Source organism: Panthera pardus, unplaced genomic scaffold, assembly GCF_024362965.1.
Source record: "Panthera pardus isolate Hobbes unplaced genomic scaffold, ASM2436296v1 HiC_scaffold_27, whole genome shotgun sequence".
NCBI classification, from domain to species: domain Eukaryota; kingdom Metazoa; phylum Chordata; class Mammalia; order Carnivora; family Felidae; genus Panthera; species Panthera pardus.
The window spans coordinates 114359333-114379940 of record NW_026526843.1 but is presented as its reverse complement, the minus strand read 5'-3'; the positions used below and the strand labels follow the sequence as shown (position 1 = coordinate 114379940).

The following is a 20608-nucleotide window of genomic DNA, read 5'->3' as shown; positions in this document are numbered from 1 at the left end:
AGCTACCTCTGCCCTCCTCCTCCTCCTCATCAAACACCCTCACTAGAAATTGGCCATGGGATTGGTATTATGTTAAGCAGGTTAAATGGATGTGGCTCCTACCTCTGTGACTTACATTCTACAAATAACACTTCACAGGGTTATCACAGTGGAAGACAAATAAAAACACCCAGAATAATGTCATAAAAAAATGTTACACCAGCTGTTCCTCCTACTGCTGTGTTTTGTGTGTGTGTGTGTGTGTGTGTGTGTGCAATTACATACAGTAAAATGTTCTAATCTATAGTGTACAGTTCAGTGAGTTTTGACAATATGTACGCCTATGTGACCAACACCCCAATCAAGATAGAGAATCTTCCATCACTTCAGAAAGTTCCTTTGTAGCCCTTCCCTATTCATTCTCCTTTCCACCAGGCAATCTCTGTTCTGATTTTTATCTCGATAGATTAGTGTTGCCTGTTTTAGAGCTTCCTATACATGGAATCACAGGGTATATACTCTTTGGCCTCTGGTTTCCTTTACTCAGTTTAATGATTTTGAGATTCATCCATGTTGATACATGCATTCGCAGCTCATTCTTCTTAATTGTTGAGTTGTGTTTCCTAGTATAGCTCTACCATGATGTTTTCCCCCATTCTCCTGTTGATGGATACTTGGTCCATTTGAAGTATTGGGCTATCATGAATAAAGCTGCAATGAACATTCTTGATAGGGTGTTTTTGACGACATACGCTTTTAGTTTTCTTTGTTTGGTCCCTGGGAATGGAACTGCTGGGTCATGTGGTAGTTTTATGTTTAGCTTTATTAAGAAACTTCCATACAGATATATTGTTTCACATTCGCTCTAGCAATGCATGAAGAGTTCCTTTTGCTCTTAATCCTTGCCAACATGAGTTTGGTATTGTTAGTTTTTAATTTTTAGATTTTTAATTTACATTTAAAATTTTAGCCATTCTAATGAATATGTAGCAGTCTCTCATTGTGGTTCTCATTTGTATTTAGGTGGTAACTAACAGTGCTGAGCATCTTTTCTTGTTTTCATTGTCCATTCATGTATCTTCTTTTTTGATATGTCCAAATCTTTTGCTTCCTTTTCATTCAATTGTTTGTCTTTTTTGTAATTAATTTGTAGGACCTCTTTGCAAATTCTGGATACAAGTTGGATAGACACATACATAGGTACATAGATAAATTCTTCTCCAAGTCTGTGGCTTGAATTTTCATTTTCTTAATGGTATCCTTTGATCAGTAAAACTTCTAAATTTGTATGAAGTCCCATTTATCATTTTTTTAATTTTAAGGATGGAGACTTTTGCACTCTAAGAAATCTCTGCCTATTTTTCTAGTAGCTTTATTGTTAAGCTTTTACATTCAGGCCTGCAATCCATCTTGAGGTATGGTGTGAGGTAAGGGTCAAAGTTCGTCTTTTAAAATATAGATATCCACTTGTTCCAGTACCAGCTGTTGAAATACTTTCCTTCCCCAATGTGGATCTTCTGGAATCTTTGTCAAAAATCATTTGGCCGTAAGTGTGTCCATTTTTCTTCTCTTTATGGTATTTTTTTGATATATTTGTGGATCATATGCCAAAACCCACTGTATTGATTGTTGTAACTTTAGAGTAACTCTTGAAGGCAGGAATGTAAGTCCTCTAGTTTTTTTCTTTTTAAAGGAATTTTGGTCCTTTGTATTTCTATATAAAGTTTAGAATCAACATTCAATTTCTACAAAATAACCCCAACAACTAGCTGGGCCTTTTTCCCGTTTTCATATTAACCCTTGACCCATGACACTATGAAGCTTTCATTACATTAAACAGTCTCAGTTTCTGAAAAGCAAATACTTCAGAAACTAAAGTCTTATTCTATGAGCGTGTCTTCCAAGCACAAATTATTACTGCAAAATCAAGTTTTGCCTTTCTGCCTTGTACAAGAATTCAGGAAGACTTCAAAGGCAGATGTGGGCTGATTGCTGTCATTTGAACATTAGGAAATGCCAACCCAGAGGAAGCCAGACATGCTTATCAACATAGTGTGAAGCTGAATGCTGTCACTCTGTGAAATCGCTTGGAGGCCAAAGTAGATTGTAAGAAAACAAAAAAACGTATCTGAAAGTAAGACAGTTTCTGGTGTAAAGAGGACACTCTGATGATCTAGAAGGTCGCATATTAAAACTTCAGATGATTATTTGATGGAAAATGCAAAATTAAAAAAAAATTCCCAGGCTTTGCAGATCCTTAATAACCTGTCCTAAGATGTCAGTGTGAGAACCTCAGATACAACGTTTTTGGCCATCTTGTTTTCCTGCTTGCTACCCAGTTGGCGTATCAATTAATATTGCTAGAGTTTGAATATATGTGTTTTATCATCTTCTGAATGACTGCTTACTCACAGTAATGGAAGGGGCTACGGAATATTCAGGGGGACACACAGGCCACTGAATAACTTGGGTCCAATAAAACACAGAGGGAATAATTTTAGGACAAGGATCCATTTATTCATGTACTCATGTACTTGCTATGTATTCTGAACCATGCCAGGTGTTGGGTATGGGGCAATGAAAAAAAAAACAGTGTTTCTCTTTCACAAAGCTTACAATGTATTTGGGAGGGGCATATAATCAGCATGCAAATAAACATAAAAACACAATTATGAACATGCAAGGGAGGACATGATCAGAACAGTATGAGAGAGAAAATCACTTAGGCTAGGATTAGAGAGGGCCTCTGTGAGGAGCGACCGTATTACCCAGGGCAAAGGAGGATCTCATGAATGAAAGGCAACCCTCTGCCCCCAGAGAATCCCCTGATCATAGGAAGTGGGGTTAAGGTGGGAAGCTTTGGGGAGCTAATTTCCAAAATAGACTTTTGATTGTTAGAGGTGGTCTTGTGGAAGACAGTGGGAGAGAAGGAAGAGGTGCATAGATCAATAAGGTTAAGAAAATGGAGCTAAAAGGCAAGGAGATGATTGGTATGTAAGTTTTAGGGAACAGGCAGAAGATGGAGGCAACTTACTTGGCAAAGTTCTTGGACAAAGTATCAGATAGTGCTCAGTGCATAGGAGGTTCATTCAAATGGATGGAAAAATTTCCAAACCAATGAAAAAGTGTAATGTTAGAGGATCTTATTTTTTCTTAGCTTTACCTCTCTGAAAATTTCATTGTTAGCAATGCTTTTCAAAAAGATCCACTCAAGTTCTACTCAGATCTATTGATGCGATGGGTCCTGGGGGAACTATTTATGGATGAGATATTCTTTTACAAGATCATTTTTGAATCAGTATGGAAATAAATTCCTTTGGGTAGAGACCAATAAATGTCCCATGGGGTGCCAACTTTTTCTGAATATATTAGAATGGTGGTCACATTTTCCAGTGGTGGTCATATGTTCTGTGCACATTATTTGCAGTTGGGGCCACTCTTTTGTGAGTCAGAGGCTTCATCTTTGAAAATGAGAATAATTATACATAGCAATGAAAATATGGTGACCTCTTGAAAATATCACCTTGAGTAGTTATAATACTTCTCATGCCATAAACATCATTCATTATTAATTCAGCCATGAAACTAAATGTAATTGAAATAGTGAAATAGCCCATGGGTCTTGTAAGATCGGTTTTAAACGCTGGTGATCATAGGGAGAAATGTAATGACCCAATAAACTCCATGTGCAGGATTTTCTTGAGGTGCATATATTATTTGCATCATTTTGTCTTTCAGGTTCTCCTACTCATCTGTCTAGCTGCTATTGCATAAAGAGAGTATATCATAGCATCTGGAGTTCTGACAGACAGCATCGGAGAGCATCTGATAGACACTAGGAGAATAAGTTTTTATTTAAGAGTATTTTGTTGCCCCCATGGGTCGGATATATTTTCCCTTCAGATGTAGTTAATATTCTTACCAACTGTAACCCTGTGCTGTGGAATATGAATTGCTAGATTGTGAACTGCACCCAGGATGATCGAAAAGACATGAATATGAATTGAAATAGTTAATCAGTCACGATGTAGATGAAGTTCTTTAGCAGTGAAAAACCACAACGTGGAGAGATCAAATGTCAACAAGCTATGTGGTCGACTCGGAACTCTTCAGGATACTGTCAAACTTTCTGAGTCTAGGCATGCCCACAGCTGAAGCTAATATTCCTTGGTGGAATGAGACATGTTGGTGGAATGAGACCCCTTGGTTCCCTTGTGAACTACAGGTTAGCTTCAGGCAAACTTTGCAAAGCCTTGTCTTCAACCCAATTACCCTTACTTGAAAAAAAGACAGAAAAAAAAAAAGGTGACCTAAAAACTGGGCGTGGTTTCAACGAATGTCTAAAATGCTACCTATTTCTCAAATTCTGAGCTCCTGTCAAATATATGAAATTAGTAGCTCCTGTTTCTCAAAATTTTACAATTGTCACATTTGTTTCCTTTCCCATCGGAGTGAAGTGTCAGATTCTGTTTTTCCAAAGGGGTAGAGGAAGCTGGTAATGGCGATAGCATATCCCACCCTTTGGCTAACTAACTGTAAAGGCCTTCCAATGGAGTCATTATGGCGGGCACAGTTTTCTCGCTGACCCGGAAGTGAGGGTTTGAACGGAACCATTAACACTGGATGTTTTCTCGTTCTTAAAAAGACAACTCTTCCTAAGACTTTTGGATGACCATATCATTTATCACTTAACTATTTTTAGATTTTTGTTCTCCAAGTTCTTGCTCCACCCCTACTTACTGTTCATGAAACCACTTGATAAAAACGCAAACATCAATCTTTTTTTTTTTTTAATGTAATTTTAGAAGCTGCGGGTAACTTGGTGTAATCGAACCGTAGGGGGCATGGAGGAACGAGGTGATAAAAGAAAAGGTGATAAAAGAAAGATTTTATGCAAGCCTCTGCAACGGTGATGTCATTTGTAGTGGAATGTAGGAGATATTGATAGGGTAAAATGCTTTTAGATAATGTCACAGATTCTTCCAGACGACACGAAGTCTAGAAAACATTCCCTTTCTCAGCTGAAGTCCCGAATATCGGGACTTCTCCCATCTGAACAGCACAGAGAAGGAATCCACGAGTCCTCTGAGTTGGTGGCAAGCAAGAGATCGTTCCTTCTACTCTTTAGGTACTACCCAGCATTCACCTTGGAAGAGCGGTTCCACGCCTGGGGAATTGTAAACTAGTGCGAGGGAGCCTTGAACTGAAAGCACGAAGGAGAGCAGAATGTGGAAGTCACCTCTTACTTCTCGAGAGCACAGCACATAGTTGTTTTGGGTCTGCTCAGTAGATGGTTGGGCACCCTCACAGGGCATACGGCGCCGATGCCATCCCTAGAGTCTGGGCGTGACCATGTGGCCCAGGTCTGGCCGGTGAGAGCCTTGTGCAGGACTCTGGGAGACCTTTCAGGAAAGAAGCTTTCTTCTCCACTGGTCTTGTTAAAGCAGCAGAGGGAAGATCCGGAGAAGACCACCCACCAGAAAGCAAAGCCCAGCGATGATGACCTTACAATAGCTGGGGACCTGGGACACGCAGCGTAGCCTCTAAACACCTCTATATGCCCGAGGAGCACACACGAAACACAAATGGAAAAAGAGAAAAGGAAAGAGAAGGAAAGAGTAGAAGACCGTTTACTAGTGGCTGTGAGACCTGGGCGAGTTTGTCTGGAGAATAATGATACCCACCCTGCAGGCTGTTCTGAGGGTTAGAGGAAACGGGGAACCTGCCGGCCGACCGTAAGTAGATGGGTGGCCACCTGAAGATCTATCTGAAGGGATCTAAGTTATTTCAGGTTTAAACTCAGCCCCTGGAACAACCCATTCTGCTAAACTTGGTCATCCTCTTCTGCAAAATGAGAGGCGCACACTCGGTCACCCCCAAGGCGTCATTCAGTTCTGACATTGGCCGCACGCTCCTGCCCTGGGTGAACTCCAGTGTACGCACGAATGATTCAGATGCAATGACCGCAGATGCCCGCCAGAGATCGCTGTAGGATATGGTTGACTCCTCGCTTCCACTGGCTTGTTAGGAATGCAAGCAGCCAGCACAGGAGACGGTGGAAAACCACCCACAGCCACCAGTGCTGGCCCCGGGGCAGGTCACGTGCCACACCATCCCTTTCCTTGTAACGCGGAGCTAACAATACCTTTCGCTTCCTTGTTGCCCAGTCATCCACCATGTAACACATATAATCTTTAATTCATTATAGGATCCTCCTTCCAAGTATATAGTTCAGGTAGACATTTCTTGTCTCTGAAGAAGAGGATTGGATTTAATTATTGGAAACTAAAAACCGTGCATGTCGGATGAAAAGGTGAGCTAAAACACAAGCATTTCAGCAGGAGTTTGGCCTGTTTCTCTCTCCTCTGTTCTGCTATGTGCTGTCAGCTCAAAGCTACTACTGCCTAAGAAGATGCCCCACCTTCTGCTGAGAGACTATTCTAGAAGCACCAGTGGTTCCCCCACAACTTGGAATTTCACTGACCATGTGAGCTGTAGCCTTAGGCATGGGGGTCTAGGGGAGATGGTGGACATACCAGTCTGAGTATGTGTATATCTATGTTGTTCCTTTCCCCACTGAATATCAATTCTATTACTTTTTTAAATCTTTATTTATTTTTGAGAGAGAGAGAGACAGAGAGAGAGAGACAGTGCGAGCAGGGAAGGAACAGAGAGAGGGAGACACAGAATCTGAAGCAGGCTCCAGGCTCCAAGCTATCAGCACAGAGCCCGACATGGGGCTCGAACCCATGAACCGTGAGATCATGACCTGAGCTGAAGTCGGACGCTTAACTGACTGAGCCACTCAGGCACTCCCACATCAATTCTATTCTTATTTAAATAGTTTCTTTTGCTTGATGGGTGTGAAAGAGACTGTAATGCTCACTAAATCACCATGTTCACCCCTCAACTTCTCATACTCCCTTGAAGCTAGGCTTGAACGTGTCCTTAGTCCTGGCCAATGAGCTCTGATTGGAAGTGACATGTGTCACTCCTGGACAAAGCAATCAAGAATCTGTGTGTCATATCCATCTACTTAATCACATGCTACTTTGACCTTTTAAACCATGTGTTCCAGCTGTAGAGCCACAAAATGGAGGAAGGTGGACTGAACATGATTATGCAATAAACATTTCTGCATGAAGTCACTGAGATTCCAGGGTCTATTTGTTACTGCAGCAGGGCTTATCCTAACCTGACTAACAGCATGGGAATGTGAACACATAAAGGAGAAGGAGATGGGCTTTATTCAGAAGCTAACTGCAGTCTCTGGCATTTCAATTCTTAATTATTATTACTTTTGGTGATTGATAAATTTGTAAGCAGTGATGAGAGGAACACTCCTATGTCAGGGAAAGTGCCAATATCTGGAAAGCCTATTTTTGCGTCCCGGGAGAACCTGGAAATCATCATATGGACATTCTAATGCACCAAAGATAAGATACATTGGAATAAAATATGTGCATGAATCTTGAACCAATGGTCCTATGGAGAAATACCCCTGAAGGTTCGTAAAGGATGTAGCTCTTACACGAAGGAAGCCTGACCACTCATAAAATTAGTGGAGGTGCCATGACTTTCTGCCATGTTCTGGAGAGCAAGATTTCAGTGTCTTTTCAAAAACGCAGAGATTCTTATTCTCTCTGCCTGAGCCAAAATTGCACACTATCCTAATTTTAAGATGAAAAGAACTTCGAATAATATTTTCTCAAACAGATTTAGTTTTGATGTCTTTTGATTCCAAGTTCTAAATCAAAGGAAAAGAATTTTTAGTTTGGTGGTTATGACCCTAATGGAATCCTCCCCCCACAAGGGACTGATAAGGAAATATTTAATTAAAAATTCTTTTCTTACCATAACATTTCCAGTGTATATCATTAAAGCTTACTGGTGATTAAGGATTTTTATGGTTAGTCACAGGTAAGAGAATTTACTTTCTACACAGTACAGCTTGGTTCAGCTTTATTTACTGATGGGTTCGGTTTTAACCTTGTTGCCTCTTTTCCTATTCCTATTTCTGCCATTTTATGAACTCGGGTGCTAGAATACTCTTCAGCAGCCCACGTCTTCTCACAGGACCTCGGGCTTGCCTTTCTGCCTTAGGGTTCAGTTTGAAAGTGAGTTATCTCTTCAAGGTCTCTCCTTTTCTCCAATAAGGAGAAGATTCCTCAAGGATGCACAGCTACTCTTCATGTGAGGCTATTACAGACTTCCTTCGAATCCAGACATTCAGCTCCAGGCTTCCCAAGTGACAATGCTTGGTAACTTGAGAGGGGTGCCATTCTACCAAGTCCCCTGGCGACCTTCCTTTCAGGTGTCATAGATGTATTATTGCTGCCTTGGGGCACCTGCAGGCATTGTTTCTAGATGATAGTCCTCTTCCACACATTATGTAGTATGGAACAACTGCAAGAGTCTCTCCTCTCGTTTGCTTAAATTTTAATACTTTAAGTTAGGATCTTATGATTAACTACTAAAATAAATTTCAAAAGCCAATGAAATTGGCTCAGCTCAACCATCCATTTCCCAGAGAAGACTTCTCTGCTCTGAACATTGTCGTAATTTTACAATGGGTGCTTATTTAATTAGTCTCTCTCTCTCCCCACCCTCTGGGCTATAACTTCCAAGTTTATGTTAGTTTTTGCCCATAAATGTATCCTTGGCTCAGTGGCTGATGATAGATAGATGTGTTGAATGGATAAATTAATAAATGAAGAAGGTCAAGGTCAGTACATGAGGAAAGTATTGAGAGGAAGTTTAGGCAGGTAAGAATAATAGATGTGTGAACTGGAGTTACATGAAGTGAGGGACTTGGTGTTTCTCCTTCCTTTGACGTTCTCTATTCCTCTCCTTTTATCCATATCCTCCCCTTCCCTTCCCTTCCCTCCTTTCTTTCCCCTCTCCCCTTCTCCTACATCTCATTCTTTTGCTTGTCTATCCCACTTTACCCTGACTGTGCCATTTTCTCATTGATAGGAATTGTAACAGAGGAATCACAGGTTGGAACAGGAATCACAGGTTGGAACAGGAAGATGAGAAGTGAAGTGAGCTGTGCAAAGAAGTAAGGTCTTATAACGCAGTCCTGAGTAGCGTACAGGAAGTTGAGGCAAAAGTTTTCTAGACTAGGAAGCATGCTGCTGCCCTGTTACAAGGGTGAGTAATTGGGGACAACTGTCCTGCTATGTTCATTCAACCAACATTCAGAAGAAGACTTTAGCTATCTGAGAATGGGCTGAGTGTTGGAGACAGTTAAGGAGACAGGACTCCTGATATCAAAGAGCCTACTGTTGAGCATCACGGTACTCAAAGTGTTGTCCAGGTTAGGGAACTAAATGTGAGACATAAAACCATAAAACTCATACAAGAAGGCATTGGCAGTAATATCTTGGACATAAACCTTCACAATATTTTTCTAGATATCTCATTGGGCAAGGGAAACAAAAGCAAAAATAAACTATTGGTACTATACCAAAGTAATAAGCTCTTGCACAGCAAAGGAAACCATCAACTAAACAAAAAGGCAACCTACTGAATGGAGGAAGATATTTGCAAATGATATATCCAGTAGAGGATTAATATCCAAAATTTATTAAAAAACTTACACTACTCAAAAGCAAAAAAAAAAATCCATGAAAACTAAATAATCTGATTAAAAATGGGCAGAGGACCTGAATAGACATTTTCCCAAAGACATAAGGATGGCCAACAGACACGTGAAAAGATGCTCAACATCACTGATCATCAGGGAAATGCAAATTAAAACCACAGTGAGATATCACCTTATACCTGTCAGAATGGCTAAAATAAAAACACAAGAGACACGCCTGGGTGGCTCAGTCAGTTAAGCATCCGACTCTTGATCTCAACTCAGCTCACGATCTTATGGTTCATGAGTTCAAGTTCTGTGTTGGGCTCTGTGCTGATGGCTCAAAACCTGCTTGGGATTCTGTCTTGCCCTCTCTCTCTGCCCCTCCTCTGCTTGTGCTTGCTCTTTCCCTCTCTCTCTCAAAATAAATAAATAAACAAACATTTAAAAAGGATAAAAAGAAAAACACAAGAAACAATAAGTGTTGGCGAGGATGTGGAGAAAAGGGAATCCTTGTGCACTGTGGGTTTAAATGTATATTGGTGCAGCCACCGTGGAGGACAGTATGGAGGTTCCTCAAAATATTAAAACTAGAATTACCATATGATCCCGTAATTCTACCACTGGGTACTTATCCAAAGAAAACAAAAACACTAATTTGAAAAGATATATGCACTTTTATGTTCATTGCAGCATTACTTACAGTAATCAAGATATGAAAGCAACCTAACTGTCCATTGATAGATGGACGGATAAAGAAGATGTGGTGTATATATACACAATGGAATATTACTCAGCCATAAAAAAGGGAAATCTTGGTGTTTGCAACAATCTGGATGGACACAAAGGGCGTTATGTGAAGGGAGATAAGTCTGACAGGGAAAGGCAAGTACCATGTGATTTCACTTGTATACGGAATCTAAAAAACAAAACAAATGAACAAACAGAGAAACCAGAAACGGAATAAAAAATACAGAGAACAGACTTCATGGTTGCAGAGGGGATGGGATTGGGGGGGCAGGAAAATAGGTAAAGGGCATTAAGGGGTACAAAATTCCAGTTATAAAGTAAGCAAGTCACGAGGATGAAAAGGACAGCATAGGGAATACAGCAATAACATTGTAATAACATTGCATGGTGACAGATGGTAACCATGCTTATCAGGGTGAGCGTAGTATAATGTATAGAGTTGTCAAATCACTATGTTGTACACTTGAAATGAATACAACATTGCGTGTCAACTCAACGTCGATAAAAAACAAAACGATAGAGTATCGTTCATGAACTGGCGGCATCAAGGTTACCCAGGAATTTGTCGGAAATGTAGAATCCTAGCCCCCACCAAGATGTACTGGTGAGGATTTTCATTTCAACTAGATGCCAAGGTCATCTGTAGGCCTATTAAAATTTCAGAAGCACCCGGTGAGAAAGCACAGACAAGTAAAAAGCCGCAGACAACAGGTGAGGAGGTGTCAGACTGGATGTAAACACAGTGGTGTGGGATTGCATGGAAGACCATCAGGCTTTCGTCTGCTGACGGGAGGGGATGTGAACAGGGAGGTCAGGAAATGGCAAATGAATGGGAATTTGAAAAGGGAAGGCAAAAGCAAAGGCCCGTGGGTGCGCAGAAGCAGGCCCCATTCAGTGAAGTGCATGTTTTTCAACCTGGATAAAACTAGAACCGGCTGAGAAATGACAAGAGATGACGTCCAACGCATGGGTGGAAGCAGGTCACGAAAGGTTAACTGTGCCCTTCTAACAAGGATGGACATTGAAGAGTCATCGATTATTCTAGTTTGTGCTGCTGGGAAGTCATTCTGAGAGGGACAGGAACAGGACTAAAGCTAGACTAGTAACACTTGTGGAGGATGTGTTATATACCAGGTTCTATACCAAACGGTTCAAATGCCTTGTTTCACTTAAGCCTTCCAACAGGCCTACGAGGCAGGTGTTATGACAACTCCCGGGGCTACAGGGGATGGACCCTCTGCACCTGAGTTGGAGAGGGTAGTGCAAGTGATGAGGTTCCCTTGGCGCTGCTCCAGAAAGGGACAAAATAAAGTTGCCTTGTGCTTGGAGTTCGAGTGTCCATGTTATGGTATCTCAAGGGTGACAGATTCTGGAGAAGAGGGGATGAGAGCCAACATTTCTCGTGTCCTTTGTTTCCTGCTTTCTGTTAAAATTCCATTTTGTTTGAAGAAGGATCTCTTCCGCCTCCTCCCATAGGTTATGCACCATCAGCCAGCTTAACACAGACACCCCAGGCAATTGGAGGTGCTCTGTGGGCTACCTTGAAAGCGAATTCCCTGAATAAACAGTTTAGTCAAAAAACACCAGGTGCTCAATCTCACAATCCATAAATTCAAACCTAACTTTTGCATCCTGTGGAGAACCGTCTTTTGCCAGGGCTGGCAGTAGCCAGAATTGGGAGGCAGGGTACATCTGTCTTCGACCTCTCCCCTGCCCCTTCCTTTTTGAAAACTGTCAGAGTTGGTTGGATTTCTCTGCCTCATCAAAACACACCTGGCTTGTGTCCATTTCCTTCGGGTCCTATCCTTCCCCAAGAAAATGTGTCATGATGTATCAATTAACTAGATATTGATCCTTCGGAAGGTGTTAGCCCTTCAATAATAGTATATCCCCAAGATAAGAGATGCCTGGTGTTTAGAATGATGATAATGTGGAGTATGGTAATCAGGAGTAGAGAATGTTGTCTGCTTTGGGATGCCTTGTCTCCCTTTCCGATGACGTCCCCCCATCTGTTACATCAGTGAAGATGGACAAGAAAAGAGAAAAGTATCTCTTTGCTTAAATGTTCTCAATTGTTCTTTCCCTTGGCTTTGCTGTTTCTCTGGCCAACACCACCTGATCTTCTAGGCTGTCCATGTGACATGCTTCCCAGTGGCTGGGCTTTCTCCATAGGCATCAATGTTTTCTCTGAAAGGTTCTATACAGGGTTACTTCACGATACATTTCCTGATGTGTCCATCTGACCCCAACACTTTCTCTTCCATTTCCCCTTAAATTATTGCCATGGGTGGTGCATTCCACAGCAACGTGCTGTTGGCTCTCCTCAAATAACTTTGAGATGCACTTTGGTTGAACGAACAACAAAGAACAAAACAAAATAGCGTGTCATACGGCTAAAGGTTAAGACACAGATACTTTCGTACATTGCTGATAGTTGTATAAATTGGTACAGCCCTTTTGGAGAACACTTTGGCAATAAATATAACAATCTTAAAATTTTCAGATTGTTTTAGAATCTGAAGTTCAATGAAAATATTTTTTAATGTTTATTTTTTTTGAGAGGGAGAGAGACAGAGTGTGAATGGGGAGGAGCAGAGAGAGCAGGAGACACAGAATCTGAAGCAGGCTAGAACCCGACGTGGGGCTTGAGCTCGTGAGCTGTGAGATCATGACCTGAGCCGAAGTCAGGCACTCAACTGACTGAGCCACCCAGGTGCCCGTCTGCAGTTCTATTATTAAAATAAAAGAGGAGGCAAATCAATTTGAATCTATACAAAGAAATACCTACAAGGATGCTCACTGTAGTACCTGTTTTGTGAAAACTTGGAATCTACTAAAAATATCCAATGAAAGGGGACTGGTTAAATAAATGATAAAATACTGTGTAACTACTCAACATAACTTTGTAGAAACATACTTTATAGCGTGTAAAAGTGTTCACAAAAAGTGGCTTACAGAAAAGCATAATGACACGATCTCATTTTGTAAAAGAACTCTACAGGTAAGTATTCATTCAAGAAAAAGAAGGAAACGAGGGCATCTGGGTGGCTCAGTCGGTTGAGCGTCTGACCTCGGCTCATGTCATGATCTCATGGTTTATGGATTCGAGCCCCAGTCGGGCTCTGTGCTGGCAGTGCGGAGCCTGCTTGGGATTCTCTCTCCTTCTCGCTCTCTGATCCTCCTCCACTTGCACTTGCTCTCTCTCTCAAAATAAATCAATAAACTTAAAAAAAAGGAAGCAATTTGCTTCAAAATGTCAACTGACAGGTAGAGGAGTGAAGGGCTAAGGGCAAGGGAAAGAGGATGATACTTTCTCTTCGTTAGTTTCTAATTTTCTGTAGTTTCTACAATGCATGTGTACTCCATTCGTGTCAGAAAAGTAAACAGTAAGAATCACAGAAAAATGGCAAAAAGAATTAAATATAGAAAAGTGATATGAAAATAAAAATAAATGTAATGCCAGAAATGTATGCCGTAGCACCCTGCGAGAGATGGGCCTCGCATTTAAGAAGGCCCGTTCTCTCAAGAGAATGAGAAGACAAGCCACAGACTGGGAGAGAATATTTGCAAAAGACATCTCTGATAATGGACTGCTGTCCAAAATACACAAGGAACTCCTGTAATTCAACAATAAGAATGTTGGGACATTGAAAATCTGCAACACTGACGATATCAAATGCTGGCAGAGAGGCGGTGCTACAGGAACTGTTAAGCGTTGCTGGTGAAGAAAAATGGTACAGCCGCTTTAGAAGACAGTTTGGCAGATTTTGTGTTTTTGTTTTTTTTGTATGTGTTTGTTTTTACAAAACTAAACATACTCTTACTATGTGATCCAGCAATCCTGCTGCTTGGCATTTACCCAAATGAGTTGAAGACCTAGGCCCACACAGAGACCTGCACATGAGAGGTTATAGTAGTTCTATTCGTAACTGCCAGAACTCGGAAGCAACCAAGATGGCCTCCAGTAGGCGAATGGATACATATATTGTGGTCCATCCGCACGGTGGAATATTATTCAGCACTAAAAAGCAATGTGCTATCGAGCACGAAAAGACACGGTGGAAACTGGAATGCATATTGCTAAGAGAAAGACAACAATCTGAAAAACCTACACGCTATACGATTCCAACTATATGACACTCTGGAAAAGGCAGAACTATGGAGACAGTAAAAAGATCAACGACTGCCAGGGGTAGTGGGGAGAGGGATGAATAGGCAGGACACAGTGGGTGTTCAGGGCAATAAAACTACTGTGTGATATTATAATGGCAGACACATGTCATCATACATTTGGTGAAACCCATAGAATGTACAACATCATGAGTGGACCCTAATGTAAACTATGGATTCTGGGTGATAATGACGTCTCAGTGTAGGTTGTAACAAGTGTGCCACCCTGGTGGGGATGTTGATAGTCAGGGAGGCTGAGCACACGTGTGTGGAGGCAGGGAGATATGGGAAATCACTGTATTTTCTGTTCACTTTTGCCGTGGACTCCAAACTGCTTTAAAAAAATAAATTCTGTTTTAAAGAAAGAGAGAGATGTGCTCTGTATCCCAACTTGAGCCAAAGTAAAGACCTTTCACAGTTTAGAGGAAATGTATGTAACAGACCCTGCTCCTGAGTCTTGAAAGAATTTTCTTTTCTGACTTCTCCTAATAGAGGATAAAGTGCTATGCATGATAAAAAACAAATAAACACCCCTCAGACATAAAAAAATCAATATGAACCACTTTTTATCAACTCCCTTGATATTACCTGATGGCCTAATACCAAGGCTCAGTTCAGGAAGTCCAAGACTAGGAAGAGTAAAAATAAAAGGGATAAGGAACACAATTGTCTGATGATCTGGTTTCTACAAGAACAATGTCGAATCGAGTAGATAGCAGAATGTGCTGGAAGTGATCTATAGATATTATTTCTTAAAATTTAGGGATAAAGTCGCCTGTTGTGGAACTTGGGTATTTGCCTGGAAAGAAATTCATTCAGATCCTACTGGTGATAGGCAGACCCACCCAGGGTCACCTGTGGGCCAGTAAGTCTTTCCTCAGAAAGTTCTTCTGGGTTGGCATCAAATATGTGGTTGGTGTGGGAGAGCTTGGATGTTTTATCTTTTCTCAAAGTCCAACTTTTCTCTTTTCCTTCCCCCATTCACCTACCCAGCCTCATTACCACCTCTTTTCCTGTTTCTCTCTTCCTCCTTCTTGTATGCCCCTCTCTCCTCTTCCCTTTCTCTCCCCCAGCCGTGGAGCTCACTCCCCCTGTCAGCATGTGGCAGGCCTTGCCTTCTCACACATAAGGGAGAGTTCAATTATAGAAGAAGAAAAAAAGCATATTGAGCAAAGATTAGCTTCCTGGGCAGTGCAGATTAAGAAAATTAATTATAAAGATGAGACTGTTTTCTTTCATTTCCTTTTGACAGCCTGAGAACGGCTCACTGGGAAGTGACCAGTATCTGACGTGTCTGAAAACCGCTGCTCTTCAGCTCGTGGACAATGATTCCTTTATCTCTTGCAGCTTTCTTTTGAGTGAGCTTGTAGGGCAGGCCCGGGACTTACAATGTCCTTAAGGTTGCCTGATGTTTTCCTTGTGGCATTTTCCCCAGTCCTGCCACACTCACACCACAAGGAGCTTTTTACATGACTCCACAGCTGGTAACACCCTTGAAGGAAGAGAGGTTCAATGTTCTGTCCTCATTAATTGCCCCCAACTGAGCTACACCCTGAAGAGACCAAAGACTCTCTACATATCTTTTAGAGTTCTATGAAGATAAAAGAAGTACCTGGAAACATTAAAAAAAAAGTGTTACACAGCCAAGGAGATGTTAAAATAAAGGGAAAGTAACACCGTGCTATGATTCTTAGTTGGTTATCATGTGTTGGGATTTATAAATGAAAACAGGCAATGATGCATATTTAATCGCTTCAGAAAGATCGAATGTGTCGGTGTGGTTGGGCAACAGATAGCTCTGAGGTTATAGGATAACACATCATAAGCATGAGTTTTCCCTTCTGTATGTGAACCGATAAAGAATTCTCCAGAACTGCTTTGTGTATCACAGTAGAGCTTTGGCTGCCTCTGTTCAGCCTGAGGAGAAGTACATATAAGAAAAAGTAAATATAAATGAGGAAACCCAGGGCCAAATTTTTTTTTGCACAGAGTTATCTAGTTCATTGGTAGGTTTTCAGGTGCTCGTCCTGACGATCCTGAGAGGAATATATCATAAATAAAATAGGAGGAGGAATTTGAAAAAAAAAAAAAAAAAAAGAAGAAGACAAGAGGTGGTTTGCTTTACGCGGGGAGAATTGTGAATTGTTTATGGCTGGTGAGGAAGCTCATGCTATCTAAACCCAGAAGCTAACTGGTTTCTGTTTTTAACAGCTTTATTGAGGTGTACTTTACACACCGTGAAATTTACCCATCTTCAGTGTATAATTCAATGACTTTTAGTAAATTTATAGAGTTGAGTAGGCGTCACCACAACCCAGTTTCCAGACATTTCCATCATCAGCAAACTATAGCCTGATTTTGTAAATCCAGTTTTATTGGAACACAGCCATGCCCTCATTCACATCCTGTCCAGGGCCTCTTTCCCTCTACAGTGAAGCTGGGTTGGGTAGTTGCAACAGAAGACTTATGGCCTGCAAAGCTTAAAATATTTACTAACTGGCCTTTTACTAGAAAGACTTTCTGACTTGTGCTTTAAAGGGAAACATGAAAAACTGAAAACAGTGAAAACTGCCCAGTGTGATGCAACGTGCCTTACTTAGATGAAACCTGCTTTATTTTTAGACATGAATTCCAAGATCCACTGGACCCATTTTTACATGATATGCCTCTCTCAGCCTCAATTTTCTTCATCTGTAAAAGAGGGACAATCTGTATCTCATAGGGCTATTGTAAATATGAAGTTTAGATGGCACATGTAAAATACATTTAGCATAGGGCAGGGTATGGGATAAGTATTCAGTAAATCACTCTCTGCAACCCCAGATGGCAGTGTTTATTTTGTTGCTCAGCTAGAGAGAGAAAGTGGAATCATTTTGTAAAATTGACTTTTCAAAGCAAAGTGTGGACATCTCAGGGAAAGCTGCAGGCTTCTGAAATACTTTGGAAGAGTATTCTAATCTTTCTTCCATGCCTCTGTCGAGGAGGGCAGGTGCACCAGTGTGTGCCTAGAAATCCTCCTTGCTCTGTGTGTAGGGCAGGGGTCGTTGCTCTCCTCCACTGGGGAAGCCCCACGTGTGGGCGCAGAGAGGCCAGCTGGGTGTTCTCCAGTTATCCAGGGCTTGGTTTCTGTAGCATGACATTGGGGCTTGTGATCAAATGGTCAGAAAAAACCATGAATGAGATCTGGAAATCATCTGGCTGAGCTCTTAATTTCTACAAAATTCATGTGGTCTTAGGAGATAAGAACAACATGAAAAGAATCAAGTTCAAAGGTTTTTTTTGAGTTAGACGGAAAATGAATGTATATGTCTGATGAGCCAAAGAAAGGCGAAATTAAATCAAGTGAGGCAATCATCTTGGTGGGGGGTGACAGAGTCTAATCTGGCTTGAAAATCTGACTCACATCAAAAGGATGCTATGTCCCATCCCATTTGATAGTTTTGAAGATGTTGTTACAAAGAATAATTAGGGCCTGGTAAGTTCCATCAGTGTCACGGTCAAACATCAGTCATGTTCTGGCCAACCCCCCAAGTTATAAGGGATACCAACCCCCAAATTGTGTGGGATGATATAATGGGTTAGCAGCTTTAACCCCAAGAAAACTTAGAATTAACAATAGATGTGTTTCAGATAATCAGAGCATGTAATCGAGTAATTAATTTAGATTTGTGCTAAGTTGAAATTTTACTAAATTTATAAGCTGAATTAGAATACTTAAAGTACTTAAGTATTGTCCTATTTATAAGTTTACTACATTTATAAACATTACTGAAGAGCTTGAAATTTTTATTGGTGAAGTCAGACAATTGTAGCTTTTTTTAAAAAAATGAAATACATTAAATTTGTAAATTTAGTTAAAAATGCTTAAAACATTTAACTAAATTAGAAATGGGGCTGACATTATTTAAGGGCCTTTTAAAGTTATTCCTCAACTTTGGTAGCCTTATCCATAGAACAAAATTTTAAGCTTTTAAAAACTTAAGGATGGTCAACTTCGACAAAGCAAGAAAGAGTATCCAATGGAAAAAAAGACAGTCTCTTCAACAAATGGTGTTGGGAAAACTGGACAGTGACCTGCAGAAGAATGAAACTGGGCCACTTTCTTACACCAGACACAAAAATAAACTCAAAATGGATGAAAGACCTAAATGTGAGACAGGAAACCATCAAAATCCTAGAAGAGAATACAGGCAGCAACCTCTTTGAGCTCGGCCATAGCAACTTCTTACTAGATATGTTGCTAGAGGCAAGGGAAACAAAAGCAAAATGAACTACTGGGACCTCATCAAGGTAAAAGCTTCTGCACAGAGAAGGAAACAATCAACAAAATTAAAAGACAGCCTATGGAATAGGAGAAGATACTTGCAAATGACATATATGATAAAGGGTTAATATCCAAAATCTAAAAAGAACTTATCAAACTCAACACCCCCCAAAACAAATAATCTGGTGAAGAAATGGGCAGAAGACATGAATAGACGTTTTTCCAAAGAAGACATCCAGATGGCTAACAGACACATGAAAAGATGCTCCACATCACTCATCATCAGGGAAATGCAATTCAAAACTACAATGAGATATCATATCACACCTGTCAGACTGGCTAACATTAACAACACAAGAAACAACAAGTGTTGGCGAGGATGCAGAGAAAGAACCTTCTTGCACTGTTGGGGGAAATGCAAACTGGTACAGCCACTGTGTAAAACAGTATGGAGTTTCCTCAAAAAGTTAAAAATAGTACTACCCTATGATCTCACAATTGCACTACTAGGTATTTACCCAAAGAATACAAAAATACAGATTTGAAGGGGCACATGCACCCTGATGTTTATAGCAGCATTATCAACAATAGCCAACCTACAGAAAGAGCCCAAATGTCCATGACTAATGAATGGATAAAGAAGATGTGACAATGGAATATTACTCGGCCATCAAAAAGAACGAAATCTTGACATTTGCAACGATGTGGATGGAGCTAGAGTGCATTATGCTAAGTGAAATAAGTCAAAGAAAGACAAATACCATATGATTTCCCTCATATGTGGAATTTAAGAAACAAAACAGATGAACATATGGGAGGGGGAAAAGAGAGAGAGAGAGAGAGAAAGAGAGAGAGAAAGAGAGAGAGAAAGGGAGGGAGAGGGAGAGGGAGAGGGAGAGGGAGAGGGAGAGGGAGAGGGAGAGGGAGAGAGAGAGAGAGAGAGAGAGAGAGAGAGAGAGAAACATACCATAAGAAACTCTTAACGATAGGGAAGAATCTGGGGGTTGATGCAGGGAGGTGGGTGGGGGATGGGCTAGATGGGTGACAGATATCAAGGAGGGCACTTGTGATGAGCACTGGGTGTTGTATGTAAGTGATGAACCACTGAATTCTATTCCTGAAACCAATATTGCACCATATGTTAATTAACTAGAATTTAAATAAAAACTTGAAAAAAAATACAGTATATCTCTCAAAGGTAATGACATTTTAAAAAATGTTTACTTATTCTATTTTGAGAGAGAGAGAGAGAGAGAGAGAGAGAGAGCAAGCAAGCGCACACTCAAGTAGGGGAAGGGCAGAGAGATGGGGAGAGAGAATCTCAAGCAGGCTCTGTGCTGTCAGCACAGAGCCCGATGTAGGGCTCGAACTCAAGAACTATGAGACCATGACCTGAGCCAAAACCAAAAGTCACACACTTAACCTATCCAGGTGCCCCAAGGTAATGACATTTTTTTAAAAATGTTTTTTATTTATTTTTGAGAGAGAGACAGAGTGCAAGCAGGGGAGGGGCAGAGAGAGAGGGGGACACAGAATCCGAAACAGGCTCCAGGTTCCGAGCTGTCGGCACAGAGCCCGATGTGGGGTTCGAACCCATGAACCATGAGATCACGACCTGAGCTAAAGTTGGACGCTCAGCTGTCTGAGCCACCCAGGCGCCCCAAGGTAATGACATTTTTAACATAATGTGCAATACTAATACCATTTGTAAAATTTTTTCAGCCATTTCAAAAAAAACCTTAAGGAATTAGATTTTTGAATTTGTAATTTAAATAAATTGAATGTTGAGTTTTAAAACACACACACACACAGAGGGGTGCCTGGGTGGCTCAGTCGGTTAAGTGTCTGACTACAGCTCA

General features: G+C 40.9%; 1 protein-coding gene across 1 annotated transcript in view; it reads left to right on the top strand.

Moving 5' to 3' along the window:
• Positions 1-5830: 5830 nt before the first annotated feature.
• Positions 5831-20608, top strand: part of LOC128773789 (uncharacterized) — a gene marked incomplete at its 3' end in the record, with an annotated part of 39900 nt that continues 25122 nt past the window's right edge. Inside the window, 1 exon segment of the mRNA XM_053891375.1 lies at positions 5831-5967. Coding sequence (XP_053747350.1) covers positions 5831-5967 — 137 coding nt within the window.